The 16,418-nt window shown below is 36.6% G+C and overlaps 1 protein-coding gene across 6 annotated transcripts in view; it reads left to right on the forward strand.

The window, feature by feature from the left end:
* VEZT (vezatin, adherens junctions transmembrane protein) overlaps positions 1-16,418 on the forward strand; it is a 150,143-nt gene that overhangs the window by 31,676 nt on the left and 102,049 nt on the right. For 4 of the 6 annotated variants that reach the window (XM_049792162.1, XM_049792163.1, XM_049792161.1 and 1 more), the window contains exons 6-9: positions 2,391-2,540; positions 10,381-10,528; positions 13,620-13,951; positions 14,572-14,765. In XM_049792162.1, coding sequence (XP_049648119.1) covers positions 2,391-2,540; positions 10,381-10,528; positions 13,620-13,951; positions 14,572-14,765 — 824 coding nt within the window. The remainder of the gene's footprint in view (positions 1-2,390; positions 2,541-10,380; positions 10,529-13,619; positions 13,952-14,571; positions 14,766-16,418) is intronic. The other 2 variants (XM_049792160.1, XM_049792164.1) reach the window with 1 other exon arrangement.

A 16,418-nucleotide genomic window follows, 5' to 3' on the forward strand; every position in this document is an offset into this window, starting at 1 on the left:
TACATAATGAAAGCTGCAGCAATAAGCAGCAAGTAGTTATTTCCTTGTCTTTCACTCAGATAATTAGCTTTTCTCCAAAATGCTCCCTTTCTAGTATATTTTAAACTAGAATCAAGCTCTATGAGCACATATTGGTGTATATAGCATCTTTATAGCTGCTTTCATGTTGAAGTGCAGTAATAGGATTTTATTAATGTGTCTGTACAAGTTTGTTAAAAGTTGAAAACCTATTTAAAATTTGGCTTGTGAGATTAAGAGAGAAATAAGTCACGGTTCTTTACAAGTAAAATGGGTCTGGAGCAGTAGGAAAGAGGAAATTCACCCTTAACCTTATTTTCTTCTTGCTATTTGTGGCTGATATGCCAAGCTGCTAACATTTTATAAGTCCAATTAAAATATATAGAAGATAAATGGAATATTAGGAAATTAGGTATATGGCACGTCTGGCACATGGACATTTATAGCAAGTTATACTAATTTAAGATTACTGGAATAAAGAAGAATTATTTTATAAAAAACACTGAAATAAACCTTCCCAGAAGGAAACCAACTTGTTTTGCTGAATACTGGTGATACGTGCAGTGCATGAGTTGTGCTATATTTGTTACGTATAGGAGCTGGAAATGCTTACGTTGCTGTAGCAGAACATAGATGTCTTTCTCTTTTTTACGGCAGAAAAATTTGGTCCTTTTCTTTGAGCCTGCTTCTGACAATTCACCCAGGGCTTGAGTGTACAAACTGATGTGAGAGTTCATCCATAAACACCTCCAGTTGTTACCTTCAAAATCTAGGGAAACGTTAGAGATTGGCATGTACTCCATTACATGCTGTGTTCCCTAGTGAAACGTATGGCAAGACTAGCATTTTAAATTTACGTTCAGAAATTGAAATTAACACAGTTTGGTTTTATTTTATTCAGATTCTAAAGTACTTTATGAGATGTGATATAAACCATTTTAATATCACTCACATAATTTAATATGGTACACAGATATTTTAATGTGGTATTTCGGCTAGTGTATTCAATATACTGCAGTATTTGGCATGAATCTCCTTTCGTTAATCATATTTAACATACTGACATGGGTCCAGCCTTGCTCATGGGGTGGGCTGCGTTGCTTTTCATATTTGACAGTGAAGGCACTAAGCTATTCCCCTTCCTGCTCAATGTGCAGCATGGTCCAGCTAAGCACATGCAGTAGAACTGACGTTTTTCCAGCAGGGTCAGATCTGCTGGCTTAGTCAGCTCTTCAGTCAGATGGGCTACAGAAATAGTTACCAATGGAGCAACCCACCTCAGTCTTGCCAGGTACCCTGTATGCTTTTGCTTTTTAAGTGACCGTGGACATGAAATCACCTCTTCACTGTGCCCTGGAAAGGGTGAGAGCAGAAGCAGGCTTCCAGTCCCCAAACAATTCATCAAAATTCATCATCTTGTTGCCCACACTATGCCCATTCCTGAGTTGATTCTAGTAAAAACGGTCCCAGCGAGTGAAGTGCACCTAGGCTATTTTCAGTGTCTCAGTCATAGGTTTGGCATCAGACTGTATATGAATAGATATAACTGGTTATTAATCTTTTTTTCCTTTTCTACAGCTTAATGTTACACAGACATATTTAACATTCACTCAGTTCACAATTCAGTTTATTTCCAGATGAGGCAATTTCTTACAGTTCTAAAGCCATTATGAAGTATACTCTAATAGGCAAATGGCACAGTTTCTTTTAAATGGTATATTCACCCGAATACGTGGACACCAAAATACATTTTCAAATATGCTTGTATAGTTGCTTGCATTTCATGTGTTTACTTGTCAGACTCCCACAAACACAGCTGTCATTCATTGCATGATGATAAAATCTATGTCACCACTCAAATAATATTTCTGTTGACCTAGAGAAGTTTCTGCATGGAGAAGGGTGAAAGAATATAGTGTTTTGCATGAAAAACAATATGTAGTAGCACATTTTTTTCTGCAAAAATTCTTTAAAGAACAAATTTGCATATAAAGAGGTATATGTTAAATATCTGTGCGTTGAAACTTCCAAAGCTTACAGTGGGCTTGTTATAGTTTTTTATCAGAGATAATGTTATGACCTGCCTACCCTTAGTGTGTCATTTTGGAAAACTGTGGAGAAAACAGATGTCCTCAGGAGTTTTGCCATGGCTCAGATGAGAATAGAATCAGGCTGTCTACTGAGGAATCCTGGCTGCTTATCTGAAATTTTGATTAAATATATCATTGATATGACAGATCTCTTGTTTTGCTCTCATCATTACTGAGTGGTTTGAAAAAGTTTTCTAACTAATGGAATAAGAAAACTGATGTACTGTCTTTTAAAAATACTTTAGGACATCTGTACAGTTGTATCACATTTTACTTTTCAAGTTTGCTTGACAGGGTCAGTGCCGCTTGCCCATTTAATAAAGCTGGACAGCATCCTAGTCAACATCTTATTGGTCTCCGGAAAGCCGTTTATCGATCTGTCAGAGCCAACTTTCGAGCTTCAAGACTGGCTACTCTATACATGCTGAAAAAATATCCTTTTTGTAAAAACCCACTAATTCAGATATTCCATGTTACCTACTTGTAATTGGGCCAATGTTTAGTGTTAGTACATCTAGAAACATACATAGAGTTAATATATCCAGAAACATACATATCTAAACAAGATAAAGAAAAGGTAACATACTAAATGTGGGCTTATGCTTGGTTTGGAACATTTTTAAAGTTTTTGTCTTTTTGTGCACTGTGCAGCGTGAGGTAAGGTTCTGTGCACTGAAAACATTGTCCCAGTTACTGACACCCATGCCTTTCATGTAAGTACTGATAATGTGTTTCAGAGTCCTTCAGGATTTTGTTTTATAATTCCTCTTAGCCATCTTTTTCCCTTGCACCAAAATACCCTCTTCTCTGAACAATATGGCCTTTCACTCGACATCCCCATGTTCAAAGCTAACTTGATTTCCTGTTTCAGACAAACTAGGTGAAACTGTGATTACATTAATTAGCCAAAATGCACATTTAAGAGCAAGGAGTTTCTACTCTGAATCAAATCAGAACACTTTGTTCAGATTCCATTTTGTGAAGTGTCATGTATATTTCTTCAGTGAATTGTATACTTTCTTTAATGGCATGAGCATTTCAAGGGTTTTTTCTATGTTTACTGTACTTACTGCACTATATAGGAAATAACAATGTCTTCACCCTGTTTTATAGCAAAAAATAAAACAGATATGTTCCTGATCTGAAAAAACACGTGCAGGGAAACAAAAGCTGGTGGTGATGCAAGTGTTGGAAATTGGACATGACAAATTACTTGTTCTGTCTTCCTGGAACATAATATTTGACTTAATATATTTTGCCTGGCAAACGGATGGATATATTGAGTGACAGCGTGTATACGCACAGAGGCACACACAAAGCTACAAGTGCATACATTTACTTTGAAGGAAAAAAGTATTTGCAAAATAGTAAGTTGTGTAGGGATAGGCATCCTCATTCTGGGCTCAAGACGTCACTCTTAGCTCTGAGGAATAAGGTGTATTTGCTATGTGAAAAAAAATAATCTGACTGGTTCAGACACATTGATAAAAGCAACTGATACCTAGCTTGGAAATAATCAAGAGTCACTTATAAGAACATGGGAAGAGAGATCTGAAAATAGGATCAGATAACATGGCCTTCCCAAATATCCTCCAGCATGAAGAAAGTCAGTCCAGCAGTGGTTATGACAGGTATGTAGATTGTTGCTGTGGCTGGAGAAGTTACAGATTCAAGGAATACTGGTGTTTATTAGACTGTCCACTAGTTTTGTAACTACTAAACTTAAGGAGTGGCTTTTAAATTAAGGAATGGGAAAGAAGAAAGTTTTGTTACTTTGGATAATTTGACATTTATATCTGTCTTTGAAAAATTTTTAAGATGGAAGTTCCATTATACCAAATTATCATGCAGATATCACAGCAGTAAGGGCCAGCAGAAATAAATGGCCAAAAATATATTGAAGTTGCATGTATATAGATAGGTTCTTGACAAATGGGAAGAGAACCATTATATTTGTGCAGAATGTAGTGGCAAAAACAGTGGCAGTGTGTACGCTGAGATGCAGGGTGGGCCAATTCTACAGTGCATGAAAACTGAAAGTAAGGAATTTAAATGTAAGGAGGGTGAGTAAAGGTTCCCTCCTCCCCACCAGGATAATTAAGAGCAGCTTTAAGGTAGTTCCAAGTTGCCTTATTTTGAATTTTTCCCTGTGCATCATGAATGCCTGAAAATGTTATGTGTATTACATGGGTATTGATGGCAAGGAGCATCTTTCAGATAGATTCCAGTGCCTTGTGCAATTAAATAGTACTCTTATGCTGGAGGGGGCAAAGATTCCTTCATGTCGAAAGCATTCACAGCTGCCACTTGTGACAACTTTAATGCCCTTGTCCGTCATCAAATTGCTAACACAAATCTGGCCTACAGCAAGGAGAAAGAGGAACTGGAGAGATTAAATAAAGGAGTAAGGTGATAAATTGAAGGAAAGGAATGTTGATAAATTGAAGGAAAGGAACTTCCATCCAAAGTCTCGAAATGAGATCCTAATTCTGATTTTTACAGTTCTTTTTAGTAAGTTCTGCTTTGCACAAAATCAGAAGATATTCTTGACTTTAACTCCTCTAGGTTATTTGAGTATGAATTAACGAATTGCTATTTGAAATTTGCTTTTTCTGAGCATTGTGAGAGACATGAATCCAGTAGCACTATTAGTGATTTACACTGGCAAGAGCAAAACAAAATGTTTTTATTAGAGAAAAAGATATTAGAGAAACATTCCAAATATTTTAAATTTGGATTAATATTACAAAATTACATAAAAGAACCCCAAAACCTATTTTCCCTGGTTAGTAATACTATTTAAATAAACATTTTTTGTTTTACTGGATATTGCCTCCTATTTTTGTTTCAGAGCAGATGTATCTCTGTATTTAGGCAAGTGAAAAACTGAATTATTTTTGCTTGGAACAATTTTCAATAGAAATTCAGTATGTGAAACACCTCCTAGTCTCAAGGGCAACAAAAATTGAATCTTCCCAGCTGATATACTAAATATCAAATCTTAGTTCCATTTTAACTGATGGCTGATCATTCTTTAGGGCAATTTTTCTCTTTAAAGAATAAGGAAGTATTAATTTCTTAAGAGTGTGAGCAAATACATAGGACGGGCACTGCTTTGAATGACAGAGCTTACATTTCATGGAAACATTTATGTGCAGGTGTAAATGGGAAATAAAATTCCATTCCACAATTTGCTTTCCTTGGTTGATGGTATTCAGTTGATACTGCAATGTGGGCATGATACTTGTCATTCAACAACAGTGGTGAGCCTTTGGCTCCAGAGATCCATTCTGTGTGATGTCCAGTTATCAAAATAAGGTCCTAGTCTGTGACTGGGCCTTCTGAGTGGTATACAGGCCTACAAAAGGATGATAAGGTGAAGTATGTCCTACTTTCCTTCATCCTTGTGTTTCTTACAATAATCCTGGAAATCTGAGATGGAAGTTTATAATGCAGTGAAGATAATTGTTGCCTTAAGGCTATGGTAACCATGTCTTGAACTGAGGCATGTCTATTATTAGATATAATGGTTAAAGTATTGTAGAAAAGTGGTATTAAATTTACTAATGTTGTAAAAGGTATACTTTAAGTTTTCATTTAAAATGTTCTTATATATTCAGAACGTAGTAGAAATATCTGTAGCTGAATTATTTCTCAAGCTTACTATATCAGAATATCCCTTTCAAAAATAATTTGCAACAAGATCAATTTACTCATTTATGGCTTAATAAGGACTTATAAATGCATATTTTAAAAGTAGAGAAAATTATGTGTGCTTAACAAAATCAGCCAAACAGCCTCTTGCAGGAACTGTTTTCCAAGGCTAAGTCAAAAAGTGTTCAGAAATAAGCAAAATCTATTTCAATGTGTTATTTTTTCCCAGAAAAAGTAGTTTCAGTGAATGATGTTGTACAGACATATGTTTGAGCTAAATTCTAGTGTGAATTTTCATACTTAGATTGTTTTAAATCTAGACCTTTAAAACTATACAGTAAAATAGAAAATGTTTAATTTTAAAAACATTTATAGATTTGTATCTCATTTTGTCAACAAATGCAAACTGCAAAACCTTTTGTTGCTTTATTTTACACTGTCTTGAGATATTTTTTCATTAGCAATCTTATGTAGGTTGCTAAACATATACTTTAATGTATTTGATTCTTTCTGAGATAAGTATCAAATCCAAACTTTGACTCAGTAAGACTAATCCTGTTAGAAGCCAAAGGGAAACTGCTTTGAACTTAAGCCTCTTGCTTTGTGTTATAACTTCAAGAGAGGCAAGGAGGAAAATGTATATGAGGGGCTGAGCTGGTAACTGTTGGGCTGAGTCTTAAAAATTGGCTAATCTAAGTATTAATTTTAATTGTAGACATAAATGAGTGAATAAGTAAAAAGGAATTAGTAAAAACATCTTAAATGTTAAGGGTTATGTTGATCTATGCTAATCCATTAAGTGTAGATTTTATAGCCATCAGTATTATTTCTCCTGCCAAAACACCTGTAGCAAATTATGCTTTTATGTTAATATATATCTCAAATGTGTTAGAGGGAGATCTGTCTGATGAACCTGTTACAGATAATTAAAAATCTTAGTTCACATTTTTATTCATGGCAATAAAAATTGCATAAACTTGATATGTTAATCATTACTTGCTTCAATAAAACTAGAAGTTTAGAAATATTTGCTTGTGGCTAGTGTGCCCTCTTTTAGACAGCCGCCTTCAGTGAGTAGAATAAATTAATACTGTCCTAATTAAAATTTGTTCCCATGTAATATAGAAAATATGTACAATTATACTTTAGCCTTATACCAGGTGTTTTTATCAAACTTGGTGGATGAGTAACTTAATGAGATGGAACATCATATTCCTTACATTTTATGTGAAGGGACAGTTGGGTTCCTGCAGAAAGAATTCAGCATTTTCTCATGCTGTTCTTATTGTGATTTGTTCATATTGACAAAGAGTACATCACTCAAAATCATCGAAGAAAATGTTAGAAGGGAGAAAAGAGAAGAGTATTTCTCTTTTAACCTGGAAGATAAGGGTATAGCAGGATGCAATGGCTGAAAGCTTAAACTAGAAATTAGGCATTTTGGGTTAAGTATTTACAGGATGTTGTGCAGTCACTACTAGTTCAACAAATATCTGCACTATATATACTCCGCTGAATTGTGTAATAACTCAGGCAATACTTCAGTCAGCGTGCTAGTTGCTTAATATTTTTATACGTAAGAGCCTTGTGGGTTCTGTAGCATGGGAGTCTATGGTTTATTCACTGATATAATTATATGCCAGCTGGATGGAGGAGATTTTGTAGCTTATGTTACTGGATGACGTTAATAGTCTCATCCTCAGATGGTGCAAGACGGTGTGATACTCCGTTTCCATTGAACTGTATTGATAGGTAGGACCTGGGCATTGGACCATATAAACTGAAAAAACTTTAATTTTGTTATAAGGTGTCATTCTTTGATGGCAAGGCATAAGTAGTGTTATAAAGACAGCCATTGGATAGCAGTATTTTAAATTGAATGATATCTTACCCCATTAAGGTAGAATGGAGATAAAATGCATTCTATGTCTTTGAGGTGCACTGAGCACAGGGAAGCTTGCAAATTTCCTCTAGTAACTATAGTAGAAAATTGTTCCTTCTCCTCTGTAAAAATTTAGTTATTGCATCATGAAATGCTAGAAAAACACATACCTTTTAACTTGGGAAAGAGAAAACTCACGCAAGAAGACAGTAAGCTAAACAAAAAGTAGTACCCTCTTTGGGTCATAAAAGCCTAAATCAGAAATCCAATGCTGGGAGGTCCGAGTAAAGATACTTGGGCATTTTTTTGGTGCAGTGTTTCTTCCTTGACCAGCCAGTTATCACATGCCTAGCTCATCCCTTCCCACCTGGTGAGCAGGTGAGAATTTTATAAAAGAGCAGCTTGGATTTCTCAGGGATATTGTAAGGCCCTCCCGTTAGATCTTTAGATGGGAATGTGCTTTTGAAGAACGAAGTACGAATATTAAAAATTGTTAGGTACAGGAGTACATTAATGTTCTTGCTTTTCTATAGGTAAATAAGATCGGCCTCCCAACAGAGGTTAGACATTCACTATACAGGTATTTCATTCTGGATTTAACAGGTTATTATTAAGTAGCTTTGCCTTCTTTTCTTCTAAGCTAATAAGGAATGTAAGTTAAACAGATGAATGAAGTATTTTCACAAAGACACAGAAAAATTTAACTAACCTAATGTTAGTTACTGTATTTTGGCTTTAACAGAAAACATTAGCACTAAAAATACTTGCATTTTAGAGCAAAGCGCATGAAGGAGGTGTGTTTGTGTATATGTTGGTGCGTATGTGTTTAAACTTTCTAAAGGTTTAGTCCTTAGGAAGCTAATGGGGGCATGGGATCAGTTCTCTGCTTTCATCTAGCACCTAGAAATGGGAGTGGGAGGGCTACAATAGAGGAGGGCAAGGCAGGAGATGCGGGAGTCCACTGGGAATCCCTAGCTGAGACATAATATCACTAAGTGGCTCCTTTGGTCAAACTACATATTTAGGAGGTTCCCTAGAAATTTTTTTTTAGCATGACTTAGAAATTTACGTGCCCAAACTGCTTTTTATGGTAGTCCTGCTGTTGGAAGTGTCTTCTTGCGGGCAAAGATTAACAAGGAATATAATTAGTCTCTGAGATAACTGGTCCTGAAGGGTTTTGACCTGACTTTTCAATCTCTGATGGAGTTACCATCCTCATCCCGTGTGCTCCATCTGCTGGGCATGCTGTCAGGTTAACTTGGAACAGGCACAGTGTTTATGTGAGGTAGCAGCTGGTGGCAACAATATATTGTGTTTCTGGGTGATTTGCGTTGCAGGTTTTTGTCTGCATTCATGCTTCTAGAGAACACTTAATAGGCTTCTTTCTTCCTGGACTTAGGGGAGAAATTAGGGAGAAATGTAGTTAATGTAGTTGTTTGTTTAGAGCTTGGACACTTAGTATTGCTGTTTCCTGGGCCACAGAAATTTTATTTTATGCAATGTGCTTCTACTCAAGTCGTAAAAAATTTTTTGAGCAAATCTTTATGACAAGTTTAATCCTATGAGTATTTAGTAGATGGAAAATTCGGGAGTGAAAGTGGGTGGAATTTGTAGCTTCCCCAGAAAACACATTAGTTGGACAGGAGACAGGTGCTTCTAATTGGCTTTATGTGCCCCAAGAGATGAGAGTGTTCGGTTTGTAAATCAATATAAATGAAAAACCATAGTTTACATTAAGGCCTTACTTTCATGAATGCTTCACAAATATTTTTTTTAATGTATTTCTGTGGAACAAATGTGCTTATTACCTTAAGTTGTAGATTTCTGTTCTAAATCAAATTTTACTATTTTGTGACTGGGTAACTATCCAAAATGTGCAGAAATCTTGAACTGTTCCTCCTCCCCCTTCTCCAGCATGAGGTTAGCCTGAAATTAGTGCTATTTCAAAATAAACACTGCCTAGTCTATGAATTATTTTTATCTGTCTTCTGGTATCAATTATATTGTGCTTGCTTCCTACTTTTTAAGCATTTCTGAGGACTGGAAATGTACATTTTCATACTCAGAATTTAAATGTGCTGAATAGTGTTGGTAGATAACAATTTGCCACTGTTCCTGCCAAGATCATGGTGGCTTTACAGCAATGTAATCAATAAAATTAATGGTATGACAGTTGGTGAGCTCCTGTTCTTCACGGTACTATCTGAAATGTCAAAGAGCAGTTAGTATAGAGATCTCTGAGCGGTCCCTTCACAGGCAGAACTCGCAGGGAATTCCCATCATCCTGAGTTTGGTCTATAGCATGGGCTACCTTTGAAACTTTAAATGGCATAATTGTTCTCCTCTTTCCTCTGTTAATATATGATTTATGCTTTAAGATTGCCATGAGCTACTTCTTGGAAACTTAATATTTAAAGATAAGATATTTTCCTCACTTGAAAGGGATGCAGGGATTTTTCATCAATCTGTTTTGTTTCTTTTTATGTGTTTGTATTTAGATGTAGGTGTTTGTCAGTGTCTTATCTCTCATCCTTCTAAGAGCCTTTAAAACTTGTGCTCTGAATAAGAATTGCAAAATGTTCAATTAAACAGGGTTCAGGTGGATTTGGGTGGAATGTACGTGCTTTCATACAAATTGCCAGAAACAAGAAACCTTATTAGGTGTTTTTTCCTTTTCTTTTTGTTTAACGTTTCTTGCAAAAGTTGCTTTGTTAACCACCTTAACTCCAGCTAAACCTACCCTCTGAACTCCGAGAGTGACAACGTGACCAGCTACATCTGTGTAGTCCCTTTTAAGGAGCTGGGTCTGGGACTGAGCGAGGAGCAGGTCTCTGAAGAGGAGGCACACAATCTAACCGATGGCTTCAGCTTGCCTGCACTCAAGGTAACCTCTCCTAGAAGGACCTACACATCCACACAGGCTCCTGGTGAAAGTCTCTTCCAGTTGTCATGAAGCCCTGTGGCTTGTACATACTAGCCAGGAGTAACACGGTCAGCTGAGGCAGAGATTTAATCAGTCTCATATCATGGGTTTCTACATTTATTGGCATTTAGGTGATCTCTTTTTGCATGTAGTTGAAGAGAAGTTGCACAATACAACATTAGGGGTTTTTTCTGCAAATCATATACATTCAAGTCTGTGTTTTGTAAGCAGCTTGATCAATCTCCTTCTTAAACATGATTTTTGCTCTCTGATTTCACTTGATCCCAGCTGAATAAAATAATTTCCAGATTTGTACTTACATCTTTTTTAGCTAATTTCTTGACTTGAATAAAAAGAGAGACATCAGAAGATATAAATTAGTTGTAATTGCCAAAGGGAATAGCTGCATTTAGTTACATAGGGGAGTAGAAGTCATAATCTTGGATCCCTGCTGCCATGAGCCAGTGTGGTTCTTTGATCTTTGAAAAACATTTAACTGAACTGAATGACAACCATATAATGGCCTTTTTATCTATTTTGTTTTGAGATGTTAGGTATTTTTAATTTGCATGAGTCAATGTTTACAATTGGAAAGAAGATCTAATTTGAATGCAAGTCTTCTACACTCTAGTGGTTGTCTGCCAAGGCAGTTCCCTTTTAACATTATTTTTTTTAATGGAAAATTCCATTATTATGTGACTTCTGTGTTTCTATGGGGTTGGCTCTTGTTGCATTTTATTAACTTAATTCCTAGACCTTGACTTCTTTTGTTCTGACAGTAAATGTTATCACTAATAGTGACTGCTAAGCTTTGAGGCTTTGTCTAATTAGTTGTAAGCTAAAAGCTACATCAGATGTAAGAGCTGGGGATTTTTTTCTTGCCTTTTCATTAGCTGAAGTTCTAATTGCAACCATGCAAGCCCACTTATTTACGCGCTTCTTTTTAAGCACAAGAAGCCAGTCAGAGGTGCCCAAGCTTGTTAGCTAAGTCTTTGTTTACCTGCTATTTGCAGTAATTTGACTGAAATCTGTTTTAGTTAAACTGGTTGGGATGCTTTCTGGGTACAGTTAAGCTCAAAACTAGTAAATCTCAGTTTACGTTAACTCATAACAGACAGTGATGTAGGCTGGGTGTGGTGTAGTTGAACTAAGCTAAATTAACATAAATCAGTCCTAAGCAGATTCCTGCGTAGATAATAAAATAGATATACTTCGATAACCTTGGGACATGTTTGTGTTGTGAGCCCTGGATTTACATGCAGTCCTCTTTGGGTTTTTTTCATTTGAGAGAACTTGCCTTTATATTAAAATGCAGGTAGAATATACATGTGTATCCAGGTTTGGTTAATATTTTAATTTTCATTCAAGCCCGTGTCTAGGCCATGTGTCTTTTGGCTACCTTGTCCTTGAACTAAACCAATTTAAAGAGTGAAAATGTTTGGCTTAAGAAAAAATACTGATTTGAGCTGAGGAGAGCCAGTTGGATGTTTTGGGTGAAGTTTAAGTGTCAGTAAAAATCATCAGAAGTCATTGGCAGAGCAAGCTATTTACAACCCTAATACATCTGGAATTTCCTTTTCTCTCATCATTGGGCTTTTTTTCAGGTAGGTTTTGGATTATTACTACCAATTCCTGAAGTCCACTACTTTTGTGTGCTACTCTTTCATTGCTTTTGCCTTATATGTGTGGTGGAAGGGATTGGTCGTCTTCTGTGCTTATTATAGCATGAGCTCTTGACTTTCTATCCAGAGCACCACACCTTCAGGGACACTTGGGTGATTGCTGCCCATTTGTTTGCTTTTTATTTTAGCACCCAGCCAAATCACAGTCTTGCATGTGTGCTCCAAATTAATTTCATATCATACTGTGTTCTTTCTCCTTCTAACCATCTTTTGTAAATTGAGAATTATTTTTTTCTTTTTGAATGTTTTATCAGTTTGTATCCAAGTATTTTTGATACACCCTTGGGGTATATCAGGCCACATCTATCTGAAGGCATTTAATTTTTTGTGTTACTATTCTGAACGTTTTGCTCTTGATTCTTTGCACACTGGAACAAAACTGCTACTTCTCCATAGTATTATGAGTATAAAGATGTATTATTTCAAATCTTGTAGATCCAAAATCTACAATAAATTGTTAGTCCTATTCTGTAGCTGAGGGGGGTGGAAAAAGGCATGAGATGTAATTACTTTGTCTTCCTCAGTCTGGAATGCTTGAGAACAGATTTCAGACTACATCTCATAGTCACCTCCAGTTGATCCCTTTCAATAAGGGCCAGTATTGCAGAGAAAAGTGTCATAACCTTTCCTTTTCATTTTAGAGATAGAAGATGCTACTGCTCTGTTATGGTCTACTGAGCCAACAGTCTTCTCTAAACTAAGAAAACAGTTCTTTTCATTTCATTGGAAGTTCTCAAGAAACTGAAATTGTGGGCTTCCTTGCTCCCAGATGGACTGACCTCTTTTGTACCATATATAACATTGTAATTCGATTAATTTCTTACAAGCCTTTCCCTGCTTAGTGGTATTGGTGAAATTTCTCACTTTGGCTGGGGAAAAAAAAAAAAATTAGCAGCTCAGCTTTCTTCAGATGTAGAATGTTTTTTATTGAAGGGCAGTGCAATTAGACTCATGTTTCAAGGTTGGGTGTGGGGCAATGCAGTAGTTAGTAGATCGTAGAAATGATAGCTTGGCATTATAAAGGAAAAAATGTCTTTGCTGCCACTGGAATTTTGGCTGGAGGGTATGTGGAAATTATAGCAAATCATGAAACTGCCTGATGAGAATATGAGGTTTTAGGCCTTTGACAACCTTCTGAGCATAATTGCCTATAATATCCTTCATCAAAGAATTAGCAGTCACCTAAGGTTCACAAAATCTGAACCTCCCATGGTCTGGGATAGCCTTCAAAAACACTCAGCGGATTTTTGCAGTTTTTCAGAGTTCCTGTTGCTGGCCAAGGAATGTTTTCCCATGGTGTAACTGTACATTTACTTTGGAGGCTGGCTGTCTTGGCAGGTGCACAGAGCTAACCCTATGCTGTTTTGCAGGTCCTCTTTCAGCTCTGGGTAGGGCAGAGCTCAGAATTCTTCAGGAGGCTGGTGCTGCTCCTCTCCCCAGCCAACGCATCCCCCAAGCCCTTGGTCTCCCCAGAACGGCTGCCTCATCATATCTTGTCTGATGTGACTCAAGGCCTACCTCACACACATGCTGCCTGCTTAGAGGAGCTTAAGCGAAGCTATGAGTTCTATCGGTACTTTGAAACTCAGCATCAGTCGGGTTTTGAACGGCCGACCAGAACAAAGCAGAAGTCAAGAGAGCTGAACAGTCTTCAGACAGCGGTACGCAGCTTGCAGCTTCATCTCAAGGCACTGCTCAATGAGTAAGTTTACGCATGAATTAAGAGAATATGCCTGTAGGAAGAAGGCTTCAGACTTGAGTTCTTTGGGTTGTCAGCTTGTATCTCAGATTAAAAACAAAAAAGGCAGATACATATAGTCATTGCAATCATAGGCATATCTTCACCTAGTATGGGGTCAAAGAACCTTGGTTCAGTATAGAATCCTGGTTATTCTTTAATTATCTGGTGAAAATTCAAAGCTAAGCAGTGCATTAAGATCATGCCTTGCTTTTGTCACTCCCTTGAAAAAATCTGAAAACATACTTATCTTTCATTGATTTTGCAACATACCAAATGCTTTATAAAAAAGTTCAGCCTGCGGTAACTACCTAGTCAATATTTTTAAAGATTCATCGCCGCCTTGGTGAAATAGTTGAAATTGTCCTACTCCTTTAATCTTGCATTTAAGAATTACTATAATGAATGCAGGTGAGCAATGTATCGTGATGTGGAGAAAAGGATCTGGGGCATCTCGGAGGAGTTGGCTGAGTTAGCCTCTTAAAACTTCAAGAAACTAACAGGATATTAAATGAAATACTTGAAGGAATGGTGAAGTCAAATATTTATTATTACTTATTTCTGTTCATCTACCTATCACTTAGGGTAATAATTCTTGAGGACGAACTTGAAAAACTTGTTAGCACTAAGGAGACACCTGAGTTGACAACAGAAGCCCGTCATGTTCTGGAACAAAAACTAAAGTTTATTCAGCCTCATATCCAGGCAAGCAACAGCTGCTGGGAAGAAGCCATTTCTCAGGTGGAAAAAATGAGTGGAAGAAACCCAAATAAAAAAGGTAAATGTGATAGATTAATTTAGCAACTAATGGGATATACTTTAGAGATGGAGTGGTCAAATGGATAAAGATAGCATTCAGCCCATGTATCAGAATTTTAGCTGAAGAAAGTCTTACAACCGTACAGTTTGAAAAACTATATACCTATGTCAAACGTTTTCATTGTGATGACCTTGAAGCTTTTGTTTCAGCAAAAAATGTAAACGTGTTAACTCAGTCTGTTAGGCCTGTGGATTCAGATGGTTACATTTCTGGGTGCAGACTGATAATGGCTTTTTGCCTTTGATTGGTGAATCACATGTGAAGGGGTAGGATTTTGATGTATTGTCCCTGAGATTTTCATTTATTTACTGCATAAAAATTACATAGTTAATTGAAATGACAATGTTGTTGTCATGTAACTTTCTTAACAATGACATTTCCTGGAACATTTTAAATTTTAGAGGATGTATTGAGCATATAATACCCGTTTACCTGCTCTCTCAGAGAGAGTAAGCTAATCGTCTGTGTGCTTAAAAGTCATATTGAGCAGCATATCCCAACATTTTGCCTTATGTCCCTCACCTTAGTGACCTGTACTGCCCATGCTGTTCTCCTTGTGAATCACAACTAGCTTAAATAATGGTAGTGAACTTAGGCTCTCCTGACATGGAGATGAGCCTATAATTTCTGATATTTCTTTTTTCCAGGAGCTTTTTTACTGTCCTAGGATGGCACAGCCCAGCATCTGAAAAATGCTGGTAATGGAGACTGCATTAGGAAAATTATGACTTGGGGTATCAGCAAGTTACCTACAGAAATCTAAATTTGGAGTGAGCTAAGCTCTTAATGATATATCGGTGGGATATCCAGTAGATGGACGAATATTGCTGTAGGCCTAGAGGCATGCACGCCGACCTTGTTCATGCTTACATCAGAACTGGGAGCACTTGGAGGCCTAATGCAGGCTCTGTGCAGGTCCAGGCATGGTATAACAAAATCTGTGTGTCCTTTGCCTGAAAGTCTAGTCTTACAACTTCCCTCTCAGTGCTGCATAAAACAATCTATGAGGATATTAGATGTAGTGTGATACATTTGCATCTGACAGCCTGTTGTGTTTTGTTGATGCCCTCTACAATCAGCAGTTCCGCTGATCTTTTTTTTACCCTTTCCTTAAATCTTTTTAGACTGCATGCCATAGTATTTTTAGTTATTTTAGTTTTATTTTTACTTTGCATAAAAATTTCACAGCAGGCACTTTTATTATAACTTGCTTCCTTTTAAAGTTCAGTACAAAAATAACCTAGTGTGTGATCTAAAAGAGAGGGATTGCGTGGGAAATAAAAAATAAAAAAATCCTTCACTTTCACTTTTGCCCAATGACTTTCCTGGAAATGTGCTGGGGTTGAATCTCTATTTTGCAACAAGTTTACTGAATTTTAAGTTGATTTGCCTATAATTTTACTATTTTACTTCTCTTTTTAAACTTGGATACCAAGTCTCTTTTCTGGTTTTACCAATTTTTCTTGCCATCTGCAGGTTTTCAAAGTCTATAAAAATGTTGAGATTTGTTAGTTGAAGTATTTAAAGATGAGTTTTGTCAGATCCAGCTTATATCAAAATAGCTAAGTTATTTAAGTGCTCCTCTCTAACACAGTGTTTCAACGTATTCTA

This window comes from Accipiter gentilis, chromosome 34 (genome assembly GCF_929443795.1).
Source record: "Accipiter gentilis chromosome 34, bAccGen1.1, whole genome shotgun sequence".
In the NCBI taxonomy this organism is placed as follows: Eukaryota; Metazoa; Chordata; class Aves; order Accipitriformes; family Accipitridae; genus Astur; species Astur gentilis.